The following is an 18,616-nucleotide window of genomic DNA, read 5'->3' as shown; positions in this document are numbered from 1 at the left end:
TGATTCACAAACACAGTTTTGTTCTATGTTGGCAAAAGATTTTAAAAAAAAAAAAACACACACGCACACATTTTGTCTCTTGTATGTTTTTCCAGTTAAGCTCACTTCGTGTTTACATTTTTTTTTATTTAGTGGCAAAGCAGGCTAAGTTGAGCCACCCCTTTCCCTTTTATAAGAAAATCTATTTCCAGTTAATGTAAGATGAAAGACAAGACTTGTTATGGCATGTCTGTTGTTTCCTGTCAACTATCAGTTTGTCTGTTTTGTTTTTTATCTTTGTTTATTGGTGACTAAACTATAGTTTCCCTTCCAGGAATTGGACAAATAATGTTGCTGAATCCAATCCCTACACCATAGTGTTTATTTTAGGGTCTATTAGTAATGTTTAGTAATAATGTAACTAGAAAGGGGTTTAAATTTCTATTTGTTTTTTAATACTTCTTGTGGTGGACTTTAGTCACAGAAGTAGATGTTTTACTGTGAACCCACTCTGTTGATGGTTGTATAGTTTGTGGTTTATGGTGGGTCTCTGGCATGACAACAGTATCACGTGACTACCTGAAGGTGTCAGATCCCGCCACTAGAGGGCAAGCTCTACTTGCAGATTCCCCTCAGCAGAGAGAAGCACCATTTCCTGCTTTTCTGAAGGTAGCCTACAGGATTCAGCTTTCCATCAATCATCACAGGCAAGTAATTCAGTGATGAGGGAATTTATTACTTGCCATTGCTCTTTTATATCACACACTAAAATGTAAGTCTTTAAACTGTGTTTAATTGCCACATATTTGTTTTAATCATTTTCCTTTCTGTCATCCAGGCACCATTATTCTGTGGGTGTGTTTGGAATGAACAGCCCCATCATCAGGTTTAACAACTTGCCTATAAGTATATTCACACATTGTTATGCCACATTCATACACATACACAGGGATACTCATTCTCACACACACACACACACACACACAACCCCCCCTTCCAGTGGTCCATTGCCCCCCCTGACTCCCCATTCTCTCTCCCAGTCTGGGCAGGCTGCCAGCACAACCCTCCCTCCCTTTCTTTCTCTCTCCCTCTCCCTCTTTTGCTCTGGATCTCTCTCTGTGTATTCTGTACATATCAAGCCAAGCCTCACAATGCTGCGCTTACTAAACCAAGTGGCTTAGAAATGTGAAGTGATGTCGCTGCTCCCAGACCCCCCTCACTGTGGTGGACTCGCTCTGTGAGGCAGTGCAGCACTCAGACAGCTCTGATGGCAGAGTGGAGCAGGTGGACTGTGCAAGAGGAGAAACCAACATCACCTGTTTGGGAAATCTAGAACAACAAAGGACAAAAAAAAGGAGGCGGAGCAGAGTCATTGGAAAGCTGAGGTCTCGCTGTATCTACCCACCCCTGCTCTCTCTCTCATATGCACACACACAGACACACTGTCCCCTTGCCTCTCCCTTCTTCCCTCCCTGTTTGTCTCCTCCACTCTCCGATGCTGGTGTGGTGAACAGCAGGACACTCTGCTAAGCTGCATGGAGGCACAGGGAGGGGCAGGGAGCCCAGGTAAGAGCCATTTTCTATTCTTTCTTTTATATGTGCCACAGCCTTTGTCACATTACACAAGCATGGCATGTTTGGTGCACAGCGTCTTTGTCTTTTGAATGACTTGTTCTGTGAATTGCCTGCCTGCTGGAAATGTCTTTCTTTAAATGTTCATAATGCTTGAAATATGGGAGACACATTTTTGAGTGGGTGGACCATAACCTCCATAATGTTTCTCATCTGAGCTCCTCTTCAATCATGTCACTCCATTTTACTTTATGTTTAGTCAAGAGTTACTGATGTACATTAGGTTTAAATATAGCAGTGCACAGGTACTCTGTCTTTGATCATTTTCCCCATCCAAGATCCAGTTGTGGAGCATGCTTTTCTGCATTCAAGCTTTATGTTTAATTTATTGCTCAGCAGTACAGGTCATTTTCAACAACCACACAAGAGCTGGACTGATAAAATACAAATTGCAGTACAACAGTGGATGCATATGGCCTTTGTGTAAAGGCCATCCAGAGAAGCCTGTGCTATGAATTGCACAATGCCTTGGTGCCACTATTGTACTGTACCATCTAAACATTCAATGGGTTGATAATTTAACTGTTTAGATACAGTGTAGGCTAAGTATTATCAACTATCTAAGTCTTAAATGACATGCCCATGTAGGGCAGATAATAACATTCACTTTTATAGATAAAAAGATATGCCTCTTACAATGTAAAAGCGAGGCAAAGTAGAAGGGTAGTTTATTTGTCACTACATTAGTTGCCTCTGAATCCATAGTGTGCAACCAACAACTTAAAATGTTGCTTTATTACTCTATTGTACCTTGGGGTAAAACAATGTCACTGAAACCACTACAAGTTATAATTTCAGCAGATACTCAAAGTACATTTTTTGTTTACTTATTGTTTACATACACTATCTGATGCTGTGGGCCAGAATGACCTGCCCATGACAAATTGGTACATTACTTGTCCATTAAGCTTAGATTGAATTAGAGGGAACATTATTATGATGTATCACAGAACAGGGTCACAAGGTCTGACTTCTGGGTGGCAATATTTGTATTGTGGTAGACACAACTGTTCAGAACCAACAGCCATTCTGAAATAAGAGATTAGCAGTAAAGATAAAACATTTACAGCTGTGAGAGATTAGTTAATGCTAATAGAGAATGCACCAAAAACACGAAAAACTGTCATGATAAAGGATACAAGACAGAGAGAAAACAGCAAGCATGATGACCTGGCGAAAAGGGTGTTGATAGAGCATGGTAATTCCTCCTGCCTGAGCTACACAGTCAAACGCTGATTGATTTATTGAACTGAGACACTGAGTTTGATTCCACTTTTGGCAAATGTACAGTACCTCATTCTCAACCCCCACCGCCCCCCACCCAATCCACCCCTCTTTCTCTCTCTCTCTCTGTCAACATCTCTGACCATCTTAGCTGATTCACAGACAGCCACGGCTGACAGCTCAAGACAGGGTCTGTAAAGGGCACATGTGTGATAGCCGACTGTACTTTACCAGCAGTAACTTATATTCTAATTATTTACTCGAGCTTCTTCACATTCATCTCAGCAAGTGGCTACATCAGACCATCTGTGTAAACTTGTCCTCATTTCCTTGCATCCTTGAGAAATTTATTTCATCCCAAGTCTAATATCATGAGCATGTATTGGAAGATACTGTATGTGCATCTATTGTCACTAAAACAATGTGACATAAAGTAAATGGATGGATGGTAAAAAGGTCAGGAACAATAATTCAGCAGGATCTCTTCAATGAGTGTTTGCTGAGGAAGCTTATGGAAAGGGAAATCAAAGCTTCTGGTAGACAGTCTAAATATTGAACAAACATTTCATTATAGCAACAGAGGTAAATGTATAGTGTGACTCCTCTCTAGAGAAATCAATCAATATCCAGCAATGAGCTTCTCAGGGTGAAATCAGAATCCATCACTTTCAGGCTTGGCCTGGGCTTTAACACATTTTTCATCTGAAATGAGAAATTGAACTTTCTAGGAACATATTGCAAGTAGAAACATTACCAGCCATCTGGTAAGGCTCCTTGGGAAGCCATGGTGTACTCCCACACTACTTTCCATTGGCTCTGCATGCTGTCATAAAACAGTCATATTGCTGTCATTTTTGTTGAATGTTGCTTTTTCTGGTATTTTTTCTTTGTAAATGTCAGTATTTTTCATGCAGCATGCTTGGTCTGTAGCTATAGAATAGTCTGTCATCATATCACTCAAATTCATGCAGTTTGGAAATTCTAGGTTGCAACCGTAATTCTGATTTTGAGGATTTTTTCAATTAAATACAGTATTTCTGTATTACCATTCTTACCTCACTCAGCCTCCACTGTGTGTGTGTTTTTTTAGCTGTGTGAAAAAGGCAATATTTAACCTTGATCTGGTTTAACCAGGTTTTTTTTTAGCTGTGTGAAAAAGGCAATATTTAACCTTGATCTGGTTTAACCAACTTGGAGTTTGTGCATACTCCTGCATTTGAAGGGATATTTTAAGTACCTTCTATTTTCAGACTTTGGTAATGGCCTGTGCGAACATGGTTTTCTATTTTAAATGGATGTTTGAGATGCTTTGTCAGCTGGCTTGAGTGAAGAGCACGACCTGGCTCTCCGAATACGTTTTCTTTACAGAAACATTAAAGAGTGACAACTGTTGAATTAGAGGTCTGTCCACATCCATGTAAACCAATGTCCTGTAAAGGAATCAAATTTCTAACACCATCTGTACATGTGCACAACAGAAATTGATACAGAATTGACAGAAGGCAGAGTGCGTATGAATGTTGTGAAATGTATGAAAGGAAGAAAGGACAAACAGATAGTAAAATGGAGATGTTCAAGTGTTATGTACAGTTGGGGATTAATGTCAGGTTTTGATTTGGTAATTTAGTAGGAAAACATAACGTACAAGGAAGATAATCACCGAACATGACTGACAGACGCTGGAGCGAACATTGACTTCTTTCACTATTTGGGATCTCTAAGTAATTTGTTCCTCTTCATTTCCCCAATATGGGATATACAGATAAGCCAGTAGAGCAAATAAGCCAGCATCTCTAATGTAATGTTCTATTAAAAATTCTAAAAACCTCTTTCTGTGTCTTCGTGTGCTCATAGAGCCCAATAAAGACATCCAGAAGCTGCTGAAGCCCTCCAGCTCAGGCGACCTATCCAAGGAGTTGTTCCAGCACGCAGCAGGGGAGGAGGAGGGCAGCCTGTCAGGGCACACCGCTAGCCTGCTGCACATCACTGAGAAGAGACGTGAGTACCAGGGAAAGGGGTAAAGAGAGGGAAGGGGGTATTAACAGTGATGAATGTTCATTGAGAGGTGTTGCAGGCTAATTATAGGTAGAAATGCCTTGAGCAGGATCCCTGATCAATAGCAAGAATCTTCAATATAGAAGGAGATAAGGAAGGAAGGCATAGGATATCCTGCTCCTGTTAAAGAGTGTTATCAGTGACAGTCACCACTGGATCGATCTACAGTAAAATGTATTAAGACATAATGAATGGACGGTGGGGTCCAGGTTGATCTTCTCTGATCTTGAAACCCACTGAATGATCGCTGCCTATTTTAGGTATTCTGGTCCCACATTCTCAAAGACCGCTGTGGCTTAGCCTTGGTTGAAAGGACTCATTGTGCATCAGTCCCATACAGAGGCTTCCCTGTACGTGTCAGACTCAGAGACCAGGGCACAGAAACGCAGAGACGGATACTGGGGCTACATGGGTGACAAGGCAGCCTTTATCTGCTTCACTAACTAAACACTTTTTCAGGGAGACAGCTCATCCAGAGGCTAATGTCTGTTTCTCTGTGATTTAATGTGACCCAGTAACTAGCCATGCCACCTGCCAGGTCGGCTAGTAGTATGTGGCAAGAGAGGGAGAGAAAGACAAGCCAAGACGGACATGAAAAAAGAGCATTGCTTTGGTTCTGTTAAAAATCCATCCTGAAAAAACATGAAACAAAAGTATCAGCCCTCTTCCTCATTCATTGTCATCGCAATACCATCAAGGGATTAGGAATCAAATTCAACTTTTTACCCACTTTATTTTATGGAGATGTACATTAAGGTTTTGTCCACAGTGCCACAGACCCACATTGCAGCTTCATCCTAAATGGCACAGAAACAAATTAATTCCTGGTGCTGCAGTTTTAAATTCAGAAGGGGGACCAGTGTTGCTCCTGAGTCATGTGCAACATTTATTTTTAGGCCCAGAGCAAAGAAGCCACCTTAAAAAGATACACATCTTGATATCCCAGAAATGAGAAACTTGTCACTTGGTTTGTGGCAGCTGAATCACTGAAAAATAACATTGCTTGTACCAGTAGATGCACAAATAAATACAAACTCAAATAAAACTGCAGAGTAGAGAAATTGCATTTTGGCATTTTGATTGGGTGCATGTTCAGAAATTGGAGATTAAAAATTTCTGGTTACTGCTGTGGAGCAGTCAGAGAACGAGAAACTCTTTATCTGTTTAAATTCATCTTTAATTGCAGAAACTGGGAGATGAGTTAAAACTTGGTACAGCTTGTTTTTCATTTTGAAGGAAATAAGCTGTACCAAGTTTTAACTTATCGTAGTGCAATTTTCCAGTAAACTACGCTTAATTCACCAAGCACTTTCAGCTAACTTGCCTTCATCAGGGCGGTAAATAAAGCATGATGTGCTGAAAATGTTTTAATTTTGATGGGCTGGCATTGAAGCACTCATTGGTCTGTACCTTTCTGTATGTACATTCTCAAAGTTAGAAACCTGTCAGGTGTTTGGATTCTGTTACAATATGTATGTCAAATGGTATATGGACAGATGCCTGTATGCTCTGTCACTGTGAGTGAAATAAATTAAAAAAAAAACAACACATACAACAGAATATATTGTTTAGAGAACTTTTATTTTGGCATTGCATTTACAATATTCAATCTCAGTAGTTTAGCCACGTCACAATTGTCTTCGCTCCATCAGAGCTCAGCCATCATTGCAAGCGGTTCAGACTGGATTGATGACCTCAGAGCCCTGATGGGCCAGAAGAGAGGGAAAGGGATTACACACATCTAACATACAAGGCACATCTCCTTCTGCTCTCTTATCCCTTCTCCCAAATGTGAACTCCTCCCTTCTACCCATCCTCCCTGTTCTTTGTTCCTTCAGTTAAATCCATCTGTACCTTTCTACATGCAGAGAGGAAAGGGGGAAAAAAGGGACTGTAAATAAAATACATTTTTAATGGGACATCAAATTGAGAGCATACAAGCAAATATTTTTATTGATATATGAAAGAAACATTACTTTTCAGTGAATTGAAATTACTACTACAACTACAAAGGCATGAATATTAAGTGTGGGATTAAGATAACAAGATATGTCAACAAGGATTCTTAATAGATCAGAACACACAAATTTGACTTTATGGGCCACCAGGTTGTATGCTTGCTGTAAGGAGAGGTTGTGGTCTTTTACATCATTCATCCGCTTTAGACACAAAGGCCTCTTCTTTTTTCTCTTTTTTTCTGTCACAGCGTGAGTTCTCCCTTGTCGGTCTTCCCCATTTGGTGTCTCAGAGCTCCCCTGATTGGCTATTGAGATGGAGGCAGTTGTTTCAGCATGTCTGCCTGGGAGAGAAAACGTACTGATCAATTATTCAAGGAGAAAGGGTGTGGGAGAGGAAAAAAGAGATGGGGGGGAGAGGTGGTTAAAAAACAAGCGCAGCAGAATGGGAATAACCTTGCAACCAATCTAAAATAAATGGCAGAAAGTGATGCAGGGAATGTTTTCTTTTACAAAATGCCTCCCTTCCTCTTCATCTACTTTCTCTTTCTTCCCTTCCTGTCTTGTTGTTTTATATCTACCTCCTTACCTAGCTTCATCTCTCCCTCTTCTCCCATCATCCTGCCTCTCTCTCTTGTCTCTTCATCTCCTCCTCCACAATTTCCAGCCTCCCTGTTTCACTGCCTTCTTCACTCTTCCTGAAAAACGGGTCAAAAAGACTGATAGCTGGAAGCAAGTGCCTTGCAGTGTGGGGAAAGTAAAAATATATTCACAGAAACACTCAAGAAGCAATCTGAAATAATAAAAATATTAAATAAATAAAAACAGGTGGTATATGATTCTTGTCAACCATATTGTATACTGCAGTGTTTCTCCATTGAATATAAATCCACTATTAGACATCAAACATGGAAAAATGGCTAAAGCTTTGGATGAAAAATATTTGTATATGTTGACTGCTGTTTAATTATATGTGGCTTTGTGTTGAGTGGTGTAAGGATGGAAACTTGCTAGCTTTACCTTAATGGGGTGTCATATAGTTCCCAAGCCTTCAAATGGCTAATATATTCAGTGATTTTTAACCAGTCAGGTAATGTCATTTTCTAAGGGAGATATTTTCTTAGTCCAATATGCAACTTGGATGCCTGGAGTGTATCCGGATGGCAGAACAAGCTTTTAATAATTCTATATCTAAGTGGTAACTGGTGGTGAGATGCTAAAATTGGAGGCAGTTAAATATCTGTTTAACTGCTGGATAATAGATGCATGAGGCAAACTGTGACTGAGACAGGGATAGATAAGTCAAAACCTTATGTGATCTAAACATGATCATTTAAAACCAAGGACAATCACTTTAAAAAAAGTTTGTTTTGTTTTTTTTCTCAGAGCTTTACGTTGCAAAATAGATGATATCTTTAAACAAGGTTATGGGTTGACATCAATCAGTCATTGTCTGCAAGGCAGGTCTTTAATATCAGGATAGAAGTGGACATGCTTGTTTTCCAATGATATTTCCAATTTGGAAAAAATATATGGGGACTAGAATGAAGCCCTGAGGGAACTCACAGGTGATTACAGCAAAGGAAGAAGAGAAATCATGTTTGAAGGGAATATGTTTTATCAAGAGGTACAATTATTGTTACTTAGTTTGCCTTAAATGTATATAACGTGTATAACTATTACAATGGCAATAGGCCTATCACTTCCATTCTTTTCGTTCTTGCATCTTTCTCTAATCCTAGTCTTCCCTCATCTTTATTGTCATTCTCTGCTCCTATTTCTCTCTTTTTGTACACAATTACAATTTTCTAATATTAATTCCTCTGGCGCATTTACATGCTGGCCACAAGCTCACTGGCTTGGCTGTGGTAAATATTCATACGTGCCATGTGTGTCTACCTGGGTCATTGCCAGAATCTGACACAATTTTCATTCCACATGTCTCTGGCATTTCTGCTGTTAAGTATTTTTAGTATATTTGAAACATGGCACTATGACCAGCCACCGCTTCAGCATGATAATAAGCCCTCTTTAAATCAATATGTGCTCTATCAAGAGGACAATGCGGAGAATTAAATGTAGCAGCAGACAAAGAGCAGAGCAGCAGGAGAGTGGGCTCCGCTTCTTCAGCCTGAAGTATTGCCCTAAACAGCCTTGAAAACAGCGGACAAATGAGATGGGATAATAACAGCTTTCAACCTGTCGTACAACCTATCGTTTCCTTCACAAAGTCACGCCCACAAACAACCAGTGAAGTGTTTCATTCAGACCTGACGTTGCACGGCAGACAGGAATCCACTGATTCATTAGGAAATACAAACACATCTCCATCTGTCTCAGCGAAGTCTCCAATCATTCCTCTCACTATAATGGTAGATTAGTTCAGCTCTATTACACATAATTTGTTCCTAACTTGGGTGATCTTGGGACAAGCAGATGTTCTTGGACCCTTGCAAGAATCTTTGAATAAATTTGAATTCACATACATGACATTAAAATTTCAGCTTTGGTGGCAGCCTGACTTTCAACACAAAAAAAAGAGAAGGTCACAATGCTTTAAAGAACTACTTGTTTTCATCTCTACTGACTTTTCCTCATTTTCTTATTCTTCAGTCAATGCCTTTGTTAACTCTCTGACTACAGAAGCAGGTCCAAGACATCCACCGTGACTGAAATAATTCTGAAGAAGAAAGCGTTCAGCTTTACATGAGATGTACAGATAAAAGTGGATAACAGAGTGAAAATGATCTTTGTTGAAATCGATTTTACAATAGTACCACAAGAGCACGATATTGATCTGATTATGAGCATGGTGGAGAATCAAGAGCAGCATTATATGATGGTTTGAGGAGCTCTGTGTTCATAATAAATGCAGTTTATCTCTCACTTCTTTTAAAGAGACACTTTTCTTCTGCACTGTAAGAAGAACGAGTGGATAATATTAATCTCCCAACTAACCTCCACACTGAAAGCAAGGTATTTTCTCTCTCTTCCTCATAGAACCATTGAGTAGTGTATCTTCTTTAGAGGTGCACTTTGACCTCCTGGATCTGACTGAGCTGACTGACATGTCTGACCAGGAACTGGCTGAAGTCTTTGCTGACTCTGATGAGGAAAACCACAACGAGTTCCCAGCAGGTAAGGCCCTCTGAAAATTGAATGCATATGTATTTAAACAAGTATAACAAGTAGTTTGTGCAGAAATCAGTGCATGCTATGTAGATTCCAAACAGCACATTCCCACTGAATTTTGACTATTACAATAAGTTCAAGTCACAAAGATAAAAACGTTATGCATATACATGCTGTTTGTGACAGACTAATGCATTAACATTTTAAGTGTGTTCTTAAGGTGTGCAGACAGATCTGCTGACACATGGCCAATGTACAGAATTTGGTTTATGCAAGTGCCAACAAAAATGATTTAAAAAACTGCGCGTGCGCCTGTGTGTGTGTGTGTGTGTGTGTGTGTAAGAGAAGGACTTTCATATCATTATGGCACAGCAGGGTCCTGAAAGGCCTGCTGAGCTATAATGATTTGAAATGTCACAACACCTCTTCACAGTATCATGGATGAAGTGCCTTTAAACTGAAAAGGGAAGTTTAACTGTGTTGATGATTCTTATGACAAACAGTAATTATATAAACTAATAACATTTAGAATCACATTTCTTTCTGGAAAGCAGGAGTGAAAGGAAACATTGTTGTCTTGCAGCACACAAGTCCCTTATTAGTCAATTAGTCACATTAATCAATTACACTATATGTGCCTCATGCACATATGCATTGCACTGTCACAGCAGCAGTTACAGAATAAAAGGCTAGCACGTCTTTCTTTCCAGTTGCAAAAGTAAGCACAAAATCTTGCCCATGTATTATTTATGACCTGTGAGCCTCATCCTGCATGCGGACGGTGAACTCTCTCCTCCACAGACTCTCCTGCCTCTCAGCATGCACACAGGATTTCATGGCAGCTCAAGATTTAAAGGTCTACTGACACAGTTTAGACAATGTCTCAAAAATATTGTATGTTTTGTGCATGGATTGGTTAAAAAAACAAAAAAAAAACAACTTTCATACTTTGTTTGGCCGGAATACATAATAGGTTCAAAACAGATAGTCATCATCATCATGTGAGCCTGTGTATATTCTGATTTGTCCAGGTCATAGTATCCTAAAGGAGTTTTTTAAATCGAAAACAACTGGACTAGGTTATTTGTCTGTGAAGACGTTTCACCTCTCATCCTGGCTAGGACTGGTCCTGGACCAGGACCAGTCCTAGCCTGGTCAGATGCGTACACGAACTGATGAAGCCTCTTGGATGAGAGGTGAAACGTCTTCACAGACAAATAACCTAGTCCAGTTGTTTTCGATTTAAAAAACTCCTTTAGGATCATCATCATGTGTATGCAGAAATTTTAACATGTCAGACTCCACCGAAACACACGTTTTGTGTGGCCAGACAGACTTCTCACTCACTGTTGAGAAGCAGTCATCCTAAAACTTAAAAAGTATAGGCTTTTCCTCACATTCATTCTACACGCTGCTTTCACTCAGATTTCCTCTTACATTTCTTAATATAGCATCTCCTCCTTCTTCAGCAACATCTTTTTCCCCCTCCCTTCTCTTTTCCGTGTATTACTAATGTTCCTTATCATGGCACAGCTTGTTGAGCTATGGTCTCAGTGGGCCATCTGTACTGCATGCTGCTGTCTTCAGCTCCACAGCCGATTAAATTAAACATGTTATACAGCATTTGGTTCAGAGGCACATCATATGTCCAAGAAAGAACAAATTTCTTTGTTTCTTCATAAAACTTTGTGCATTCTTGAGTCTACAGTAGTGAGGTAAAAGGCTTTACTAAAACTTAAAACAGACTTCCTGTTTATTATATACACGGAGAGGATTCTCACTGCTGTTAGTGCCAAGATAACTGTCGTTCAAGACAAACCTGTGGTTGCCCAGATGATCACTTCACATTATCATACACATTATGGATTTATTTTACCAGCTGAGATGGATCATAGCAACAGATTTATTTAAACTGGATGGAAAACAATTAACAGTGTAACTTGGCTGCACTGTTGTCTGTTCACGTTTTTTTTTGTTTTTCTCAGTCCCTCGAGGGGAAATTGATTTACAGTAGACGGTACAGGCAACATACAAGAGGACGTTGAATATTAATCACGTAGTTACAGCAAATAACCAAATAAAAAAGATGTGTCTGTTCGTTAAAGCCATAATAAAGTGCTGCTGAGCAGTGCAGTCCAGGTTACCTCAAATTAAGCACATTTATTGCACTTGGAACAAAGGAATATTTAAGCCTATTGCTTTTAACCCTGGGGAACCTGTATCTCCGCCCAGAGGGAATATAAGACGCTCGACCACTACTGTTTGTCACTACTCGTGTAGAGCCATGAGCATCAGTTTCTAATTCAGATTTAGATTTTAATGTCTTCAATGAAACACTTGCAGGTGAGTTGCTAATATTGTTGCTGCTAAAGAGTAATGAAACCAATCACTTCTCATCAGTTTTGATGATAAATATATAAAACGGTTTTGCTCCTTCAAAAAGTGAAATCAATGATTTAAAACATTGTTTTATTTATGAATTGATGACTCTAGTCAAAATAGGGTGACGCAATTAATCCAACAGTAATATGATTCAAGTCTTTTCAGAATCGATGCATACTTAAAAATCACATTCTGCTACGATTTGATTCTGTTCAATTCAGTTTGATCAGTGATGACAGAGTCCCAAATGCAAATGTGTCAACGTTCTGTTTCATTCAACAGTTATTAAACACATGCACACCAATGCACTACCTCAAAGAATCTGACTTCAAACAACAACAGGTTAGTAAATGATATCAGTTTATCACATGCAATATACTATATATTCACCTCCCTATACATTGAAACCATGTTTTCACAGCCGAGCAGACAAAACAGTTTTAGTGCACGCACACACACACACACACATACAGGTGCAGGAGATTCAACAGCAAAGACCATTTCTGTCTAATCAAGCTGAAGCCCTGCCGTCAGCTGCTCTACACCACTAATACGATTTTAAATGGTTTAATTTACATCGCCTCATATCTGTAAGAAAAATGAAAAAACTCAACTTGCACTCTCAGAATGACATATTTAATTGTTAATTAATGCGGATGACAATTTCACAGTGAACAGTGTGTAATTCACTCTTCTATTTTTACCTGCACAGATCATGAATAAAAATAGATCAGTCATCTGAGAATGTGGCAAACATTTCTTCCTGCTCAGAGTCTTTAACCTTTTGACATGAGATGTTGCATTTTATGCTGTGAATTTCTTCAACTTGCTTTCCGAAAATCTCTCACGTCTTGAGCGGTTTATATCTCAGACACAATCCTCCTCACTGCATGCTCTGCCTCTTTGCTTCCCTTTATCCTTCATTCCCAGTCTCTCTCTCCATGTTTGCCTCAGATATGGCTTTCACAGAGGAAGGATAATGATCCCAGATAGATGCAGTCACCAAGATGGATGCCGACGACTGTGAGAGTCTGTAGACAGATACTGCAGAACAACTGCAAAGTTTTTTTGCATCATGTGATCATGAAAGTCATACAGTACATCAGTTTCCACATAATGTCTTCTGGTATTAATGAATAATCTGCATTGAGGCCATGGAGGAAGAAAAGACTGATGTTGCTCAAAAATTTGAAAACTACAGTAAATGTCATCAGCTAATGATATAACACTTCAGCTCACAGCATTTATTCATTTTTTATTTAACCTTTATTTAACCTTAGTCTCTGGACTGTGTTGTAGCAATTGCACACAGTTTTGGTCCTGTATTTGGATGAAACTGTTGTAGTGTGCAGACTGACAGTGGTGTGTGTGTGTGTGTGTGTGTGTGTGTGTGTGTGTGTGTGTGTGTGTGTGTGTGTGTGTGTGTGTGTGTGTGTGTGTGTGTGTGTGTGTGTGTGTGTGTGTGTGTGTGTGTGTGTGTGTGTGTGTTAGTAAGAAGGATTTATCCAAACCTTATTGCACAAATCTCAGCTGTGAGAACCAGCTGTTCTTTTTCATCTGGATTCCCTAAAACCTCCTTCATTATTCAGCCCTGTAACTTCATGCAAGGCCTTTTTTTTTTTTCTTGAAAACCCTGCTATGACTATGATAGTGAAATATTGCAGACTGAATTGTGACAAAGGCAGTTTAATGAAACATTAATTGTTCATAACGTCATCAGTGAGTCTAGGGTGGGGGAGAACGAGAGGGACTTTGATTTAACTCATTTGTGTCAGTTTGCATTGTAAATGTGGGTCAGGTAGTACTGAGTTGTGCTGTGTGAGCATTAGGCTCTATGGGAAACTGCTGAGTGTGTAGCAGTGTGTGGAGGGCATGTTGGAGTGAGGGAGAGGTTAAAGGAAGTACAGAGAGGAGGGGAGGAGAGGGGAGAGGATCATGAGTTGGGTAAGTGAGTTCATGCTAAATGTAGGTTCCTGAATAATTCAGTTGTCTATGCTAGAAACAAGGTCCTTCAAAAGCCATTTAAACACTTATCATAATCCTAGTAACTACACTAGCGCATTATTTATAGATACTTGTGTCTTGTTTGTTTTTGTTTACCCTGCTGTCTTTCTTTTCCATTTTCCCTTTGCCCGTTCCCATGTTCCTCTCTTTCTCTTTCAGCTATTGGCAGCTGACATTTTATTCTTTCATGGATAGTTCAAGCAAAATTAGTGAACATGATCAATTGCACTTCATGACTAGACTCCAGAAAGCTGGGAACATGGAGTAATTAGAGTTTTATCAGGCGTGTCTTTCTAGAGCAGCTCCAGATACACTGAACAAAAGCCTGACTTTGTCCAGTTGGTTTGCTCTTTGTTTTAAAGCTCAAATGAGCTTAATGAACCATAAAGTTTACACACATCCCTGACAAACTACCACAGGCATGGCTTTTGCCTCCTATTCTTTGTCATTGGAGCAGTAACACGGTTTGAACTGATGACATTGCAAACTATAACCTATCATGTTTCTGTTTGCTGGACCTTTTCATGATCAAGTACTCTGAGCTGTGTATTAGACTGGGTATTTGTTTTAAGGATTTGGCCAAGGATTTCTTTAGTAGACACGTGACAGGGTGAAGTGATACGCAAAACAGCGAACAATGAGGTTTGGAGACAAAAGGTGAAAAAAGAAACTGTTTACACCACAGTATATCCATATCACTCTCATTCGATCGTTGCAGTAGACAAATGTGAAACATCTAGTTTGGTGTTAGCAGTGGAGCAGAGAGAGAGAGAGAGAGAGAGAATGTTCTCCTGGAAATACAACCCGATATCATAGCGAAAAACTCCGACATTAGATTGACACTGGCAACAGTACAACGGCCTAATCAGTGATGTCAAAGCAGGTGTTTCCAATCTCCTAACACCTGCAGTGATGTCACTGCTTTAGACGTGGACAGAGGTGAAGCATGCTTGAAGTTTTAGCACACAGAGAGGCTGTGTAGCAGCAGCTTTCTGTCTTTGTAGTAATGCATTTTGTAAAAGCACATTTTATAGCCCTTCTGTAAAAGTTCCTTTAAATGTAAAAAGTCAGGTTCCACCTCAACTTGCTGATCTTTGGGGCCACTCCAGGCTTTGAAAGATCATTATCTTTGAAATATATTTGCCCCAATTCACCAACACTGATTGGCTTGTGCTAGAATTAGCATGTGAAAGGAGTGTTGTTTAGCTTAAATGAGTTAAAAGAGAGGGGCATTGTTGGTTTGTATTGTTTGTTGTATGTACATGTGCACATATAAAGACAAAGTTGGTGTTCTACAACAGTTGCTTTGCCTGTTCTTTCACAGGTTTTCTGTAGGAGAGCCTAGTGTTTCAGTTATGCAGCAACATGCTGACTGAAGAATCTCAATGGCTGCGAGCCAGTAGCACAGAAGGAAAACAGCACAGTACCCCATAGCTTAGAGTATTCTGTGAATGTGACAGCAAGAGAGACAAACAGGAGGAGAAATAAGAAAGGGAAAATCTATTTATGTTGTGAGAAGGCATGTAATTACTTTGCCTCTTAGGTGTGCAAGCATTTCTTACTGTGTGTGTTTCAGTTACTTTGCTGAATTCATGTTCATCAGTTCTTTGATTAGATGTCAGAGCAGAAACAGGTCATCAGCAATCTGAGCAATACAAGCAATGAATGTAAAAAAGATGGACCTGCATTACAGACACATTTCAAGTATATAAATTACATAAACACAACCAGCAGTCATCAGCAGGTGTCCGTGACACTCGTTGCAGCAGACTCCTTCATGCTGCTGAGGAGGTTGTCGTTCTGCTTATTAAAATCCAGTGGAGACGCCATCAATCTTCTAAGATCAATATGTCTTTTCTCCCCTCCCCTTTCTCTCTCTTTGTCTCTCAGTTTCAAATGTGTGTGAGGATATGGGTGTGGCTTTTGGGGAGATATATAAGCCAGATATTGAGCATAACATTCACTTAGGAGACCTAACATTAGACTGATATGGGCAGTGAAAGGCAGAGTGAGTTATCAGCTCTCTTATCAGTCGTTTTTTCTGCTGCCTCGATGTCCTCCTGCTAGGTTGGACATCACCACCAAGTGGTGTGAAGCGGCATTGGCCACAAAACTGGAAAAAAAAAAAAAAGGCTATTATGGCTAATATTAAAAGTACAACAAAATAAATAGTTGTAATAAGATGGTCAAGTTGTTGTGAGGAGCAGCAAAGAGATTATATATGGTATTTATATACTTACTGGTTTATACACAGAAAAAGAAGAATTATGTGTGAGGAATACTCAAGATGCATCAAATGATATAAAAAGTCTCTTTTCCACATCTTATCAGGTCATTATCTCACTTTCACATTCTATAACAACAGTGTGTGGCCTGTCTAGAAATGGCTGGTATGTGTGTGTGCAGGCATGCTACATAAACTGAAGGCTTTAAATGGCTGGGAGAAAAAGCAAGCTGCAACTGTATCAAGGCCTCTGTTGCATTTTAACAGCTGAGCTCTGGGGACTTTAGCAGGAGTGGAGCTGTGTATACTGACACCAGTAAACATTAAGACAATTTTATTTTTTTCAAGCTCAAGCAGTGTGAAATATGACAGGTGCATCTGTATTTATGTCTGCCAAGACTTTGGATTCGTGTTAGTAACAAGTTGCTGTGTGTTTGGTTTCCAGCTTCCCAGCAGCCTGTGCTGCCCAGAGGTGGGTACATGCGCTCCCCCTCATGGACACGCTGCAGCAAAGTCGAATCCCCACGAGAGAGAAAACACCACAGCGACTCAGACACCACAGAGCCCTTAATGAAGCTGGAAAGGCCGAAGCAGCCGTGATGTCTGATGTGAAACCGCTGGACCGCAGAGAGAGAAATCCCAGAGCCAGACAGACACAGCCAGAATGGGAACACAAAGCGGACCAAGAAGCCCCCCCATCTACCACCGTCCACTCACATAATGTTTCATGGTGCTGAATAGATGAGTTCAAATTGAACTCTGGACACTGTGCTCTGTACTCTAACTAAAGATGTTGAGATGTGCAATACACACTCTCCTTCTCTCTCCCTTCCCTCTCTTTCTTTCTCTCTCACACACACAAACACACACAGTCATTGTGTTGTTCATGCAAGGGGTTATCAATGCACTCTGGGCTGCCAGAAGATTTTCAGTTTTGTTTTTAATGATAAGACAGGGTAGGAGGTCAGCAGAGTAACAGGACCTCCATCCTTACAGTCTCTCAGGGTGGGAGATAGTTACTGGACATTGAGATTGGCACTAAAAGTTGTGTCCACAGCGTGAGGCAAGACCTTCCATGTGAAGTTCAGACTCTGGGATTCACATTGAACTACCGGGACATGAGCCGAAACATTAATCGATAACGTTTTTTCAAATAAAATATCACACCCAGGCTGTTACTTCATGTGCTGCTTGAAAATGTTGACAGGGTTTTCTGTTGCCAGTAAATAAGGTAACTTGAATAGTAGGTTTCATTGAGGCCAAGTTCTATTCATCACACCTTCTCCATCTTAATAAAGAATGTGTGTCTTTATTTTAAATGCCTAAAAAAAAACATTGCACTTCTCTCACTGAACTGTATTTACAGTGCCCTCCAGAATTATTGGCATTTGGTGCAGATGACTAAAAAGATAAACAGACCAAGTAGCAGCTTGGACTTTTTAATACTGAAGTTACTTTTTTTTTTTTCAAACATTTGTTTAGATTAACTTTTTTCTATTTTCCTTTTCATTTTGAAAACGATGGCTGCCACAATCACTGCTGCTAATCTAACTGAAGTTGGTAATCCAAAGCTGGTAGTCAAATTCCATTAGGAGACCTGCATGAACTAGATGGGTAATACTTGGAGCACGTAGAAAAATGAAGTTAGGGTTGCACCATAGCCAGGTGAATTTGCATGAATGCCAAAAATACAACAAAGTGCCAACAATTTTGTAATCATCTTTTATAAGATGAATTTAACTTATGATGCAATATTTCTCATCTTTCTAAGCAAAGGGAACAGCTGATTTCTTGATTTATTTATCTCATGTTAAGCTTGTCTCTACCAGGAGTGCCAATAATTCTGAATGCTGTGACACGATGGATCAAAAGTGACACTGGGAAGGTAGAGGAATAAATAAAAGCCTTGAAAAAGTTTGTTTGTGTGGTTTATCAAGTTACAACAGTGTGGAGGAGTCAAATTCTATAATGTGTGGCAAACACAGTGCACACCTTATTAAATTACAGTATTTATTTACTACAATTATAG

General features: G+C 39.7%; 1 protein-coding gene across 1 annotated transcript; it reads left to right on the top strand.

Annotated features, from left to right (window-relative positions):
- The first annotated feature begins 815 nt into the window (after positions 1 to 815).
- Positions 816 to 18,502, top strand: dbndd1 (dysbindin domain containing 1). Its single transcript, XM_056382799.1, has 4 exons — positions 816 to 1,545; positions 4,690 to 4,833; positions 9,846 to 9,983; positions 17,033 to 18,502. The coding sequence occupies exons 1-4, from the start codon at positions 1,515 to 1,517 to the stop codon at positions 17,185 to 17,187; spliced, it is 468 nt and encodes a 155-aa protein (XP_056238774.1). The 5' UTR covers positions 816 to 1,514; the 3' UTR covers positions 17,188 to 18,502.
- The last annotated feature ends 114 nt before the right edge of the window (positions 18,503 to 18,616 follow it).

This window comes from Seriola aureovittata, chromosome 1 (genome assembly GCF_021018895.1).
Source record: "Seriola aureovittata isolate HTS-2021-v1 ecotype China chromosome 1, ASM2101889v1, whole genome shotgun sequence".
NCBI lineage: Eukaryota > Metazoa > Chordata > Actinopteri > Carangiformes > Carangidae > Seriola > Seriola aureovittata.
This window is presented reverse-complemented; position numbering and strand designations above follow the sequence as displayed.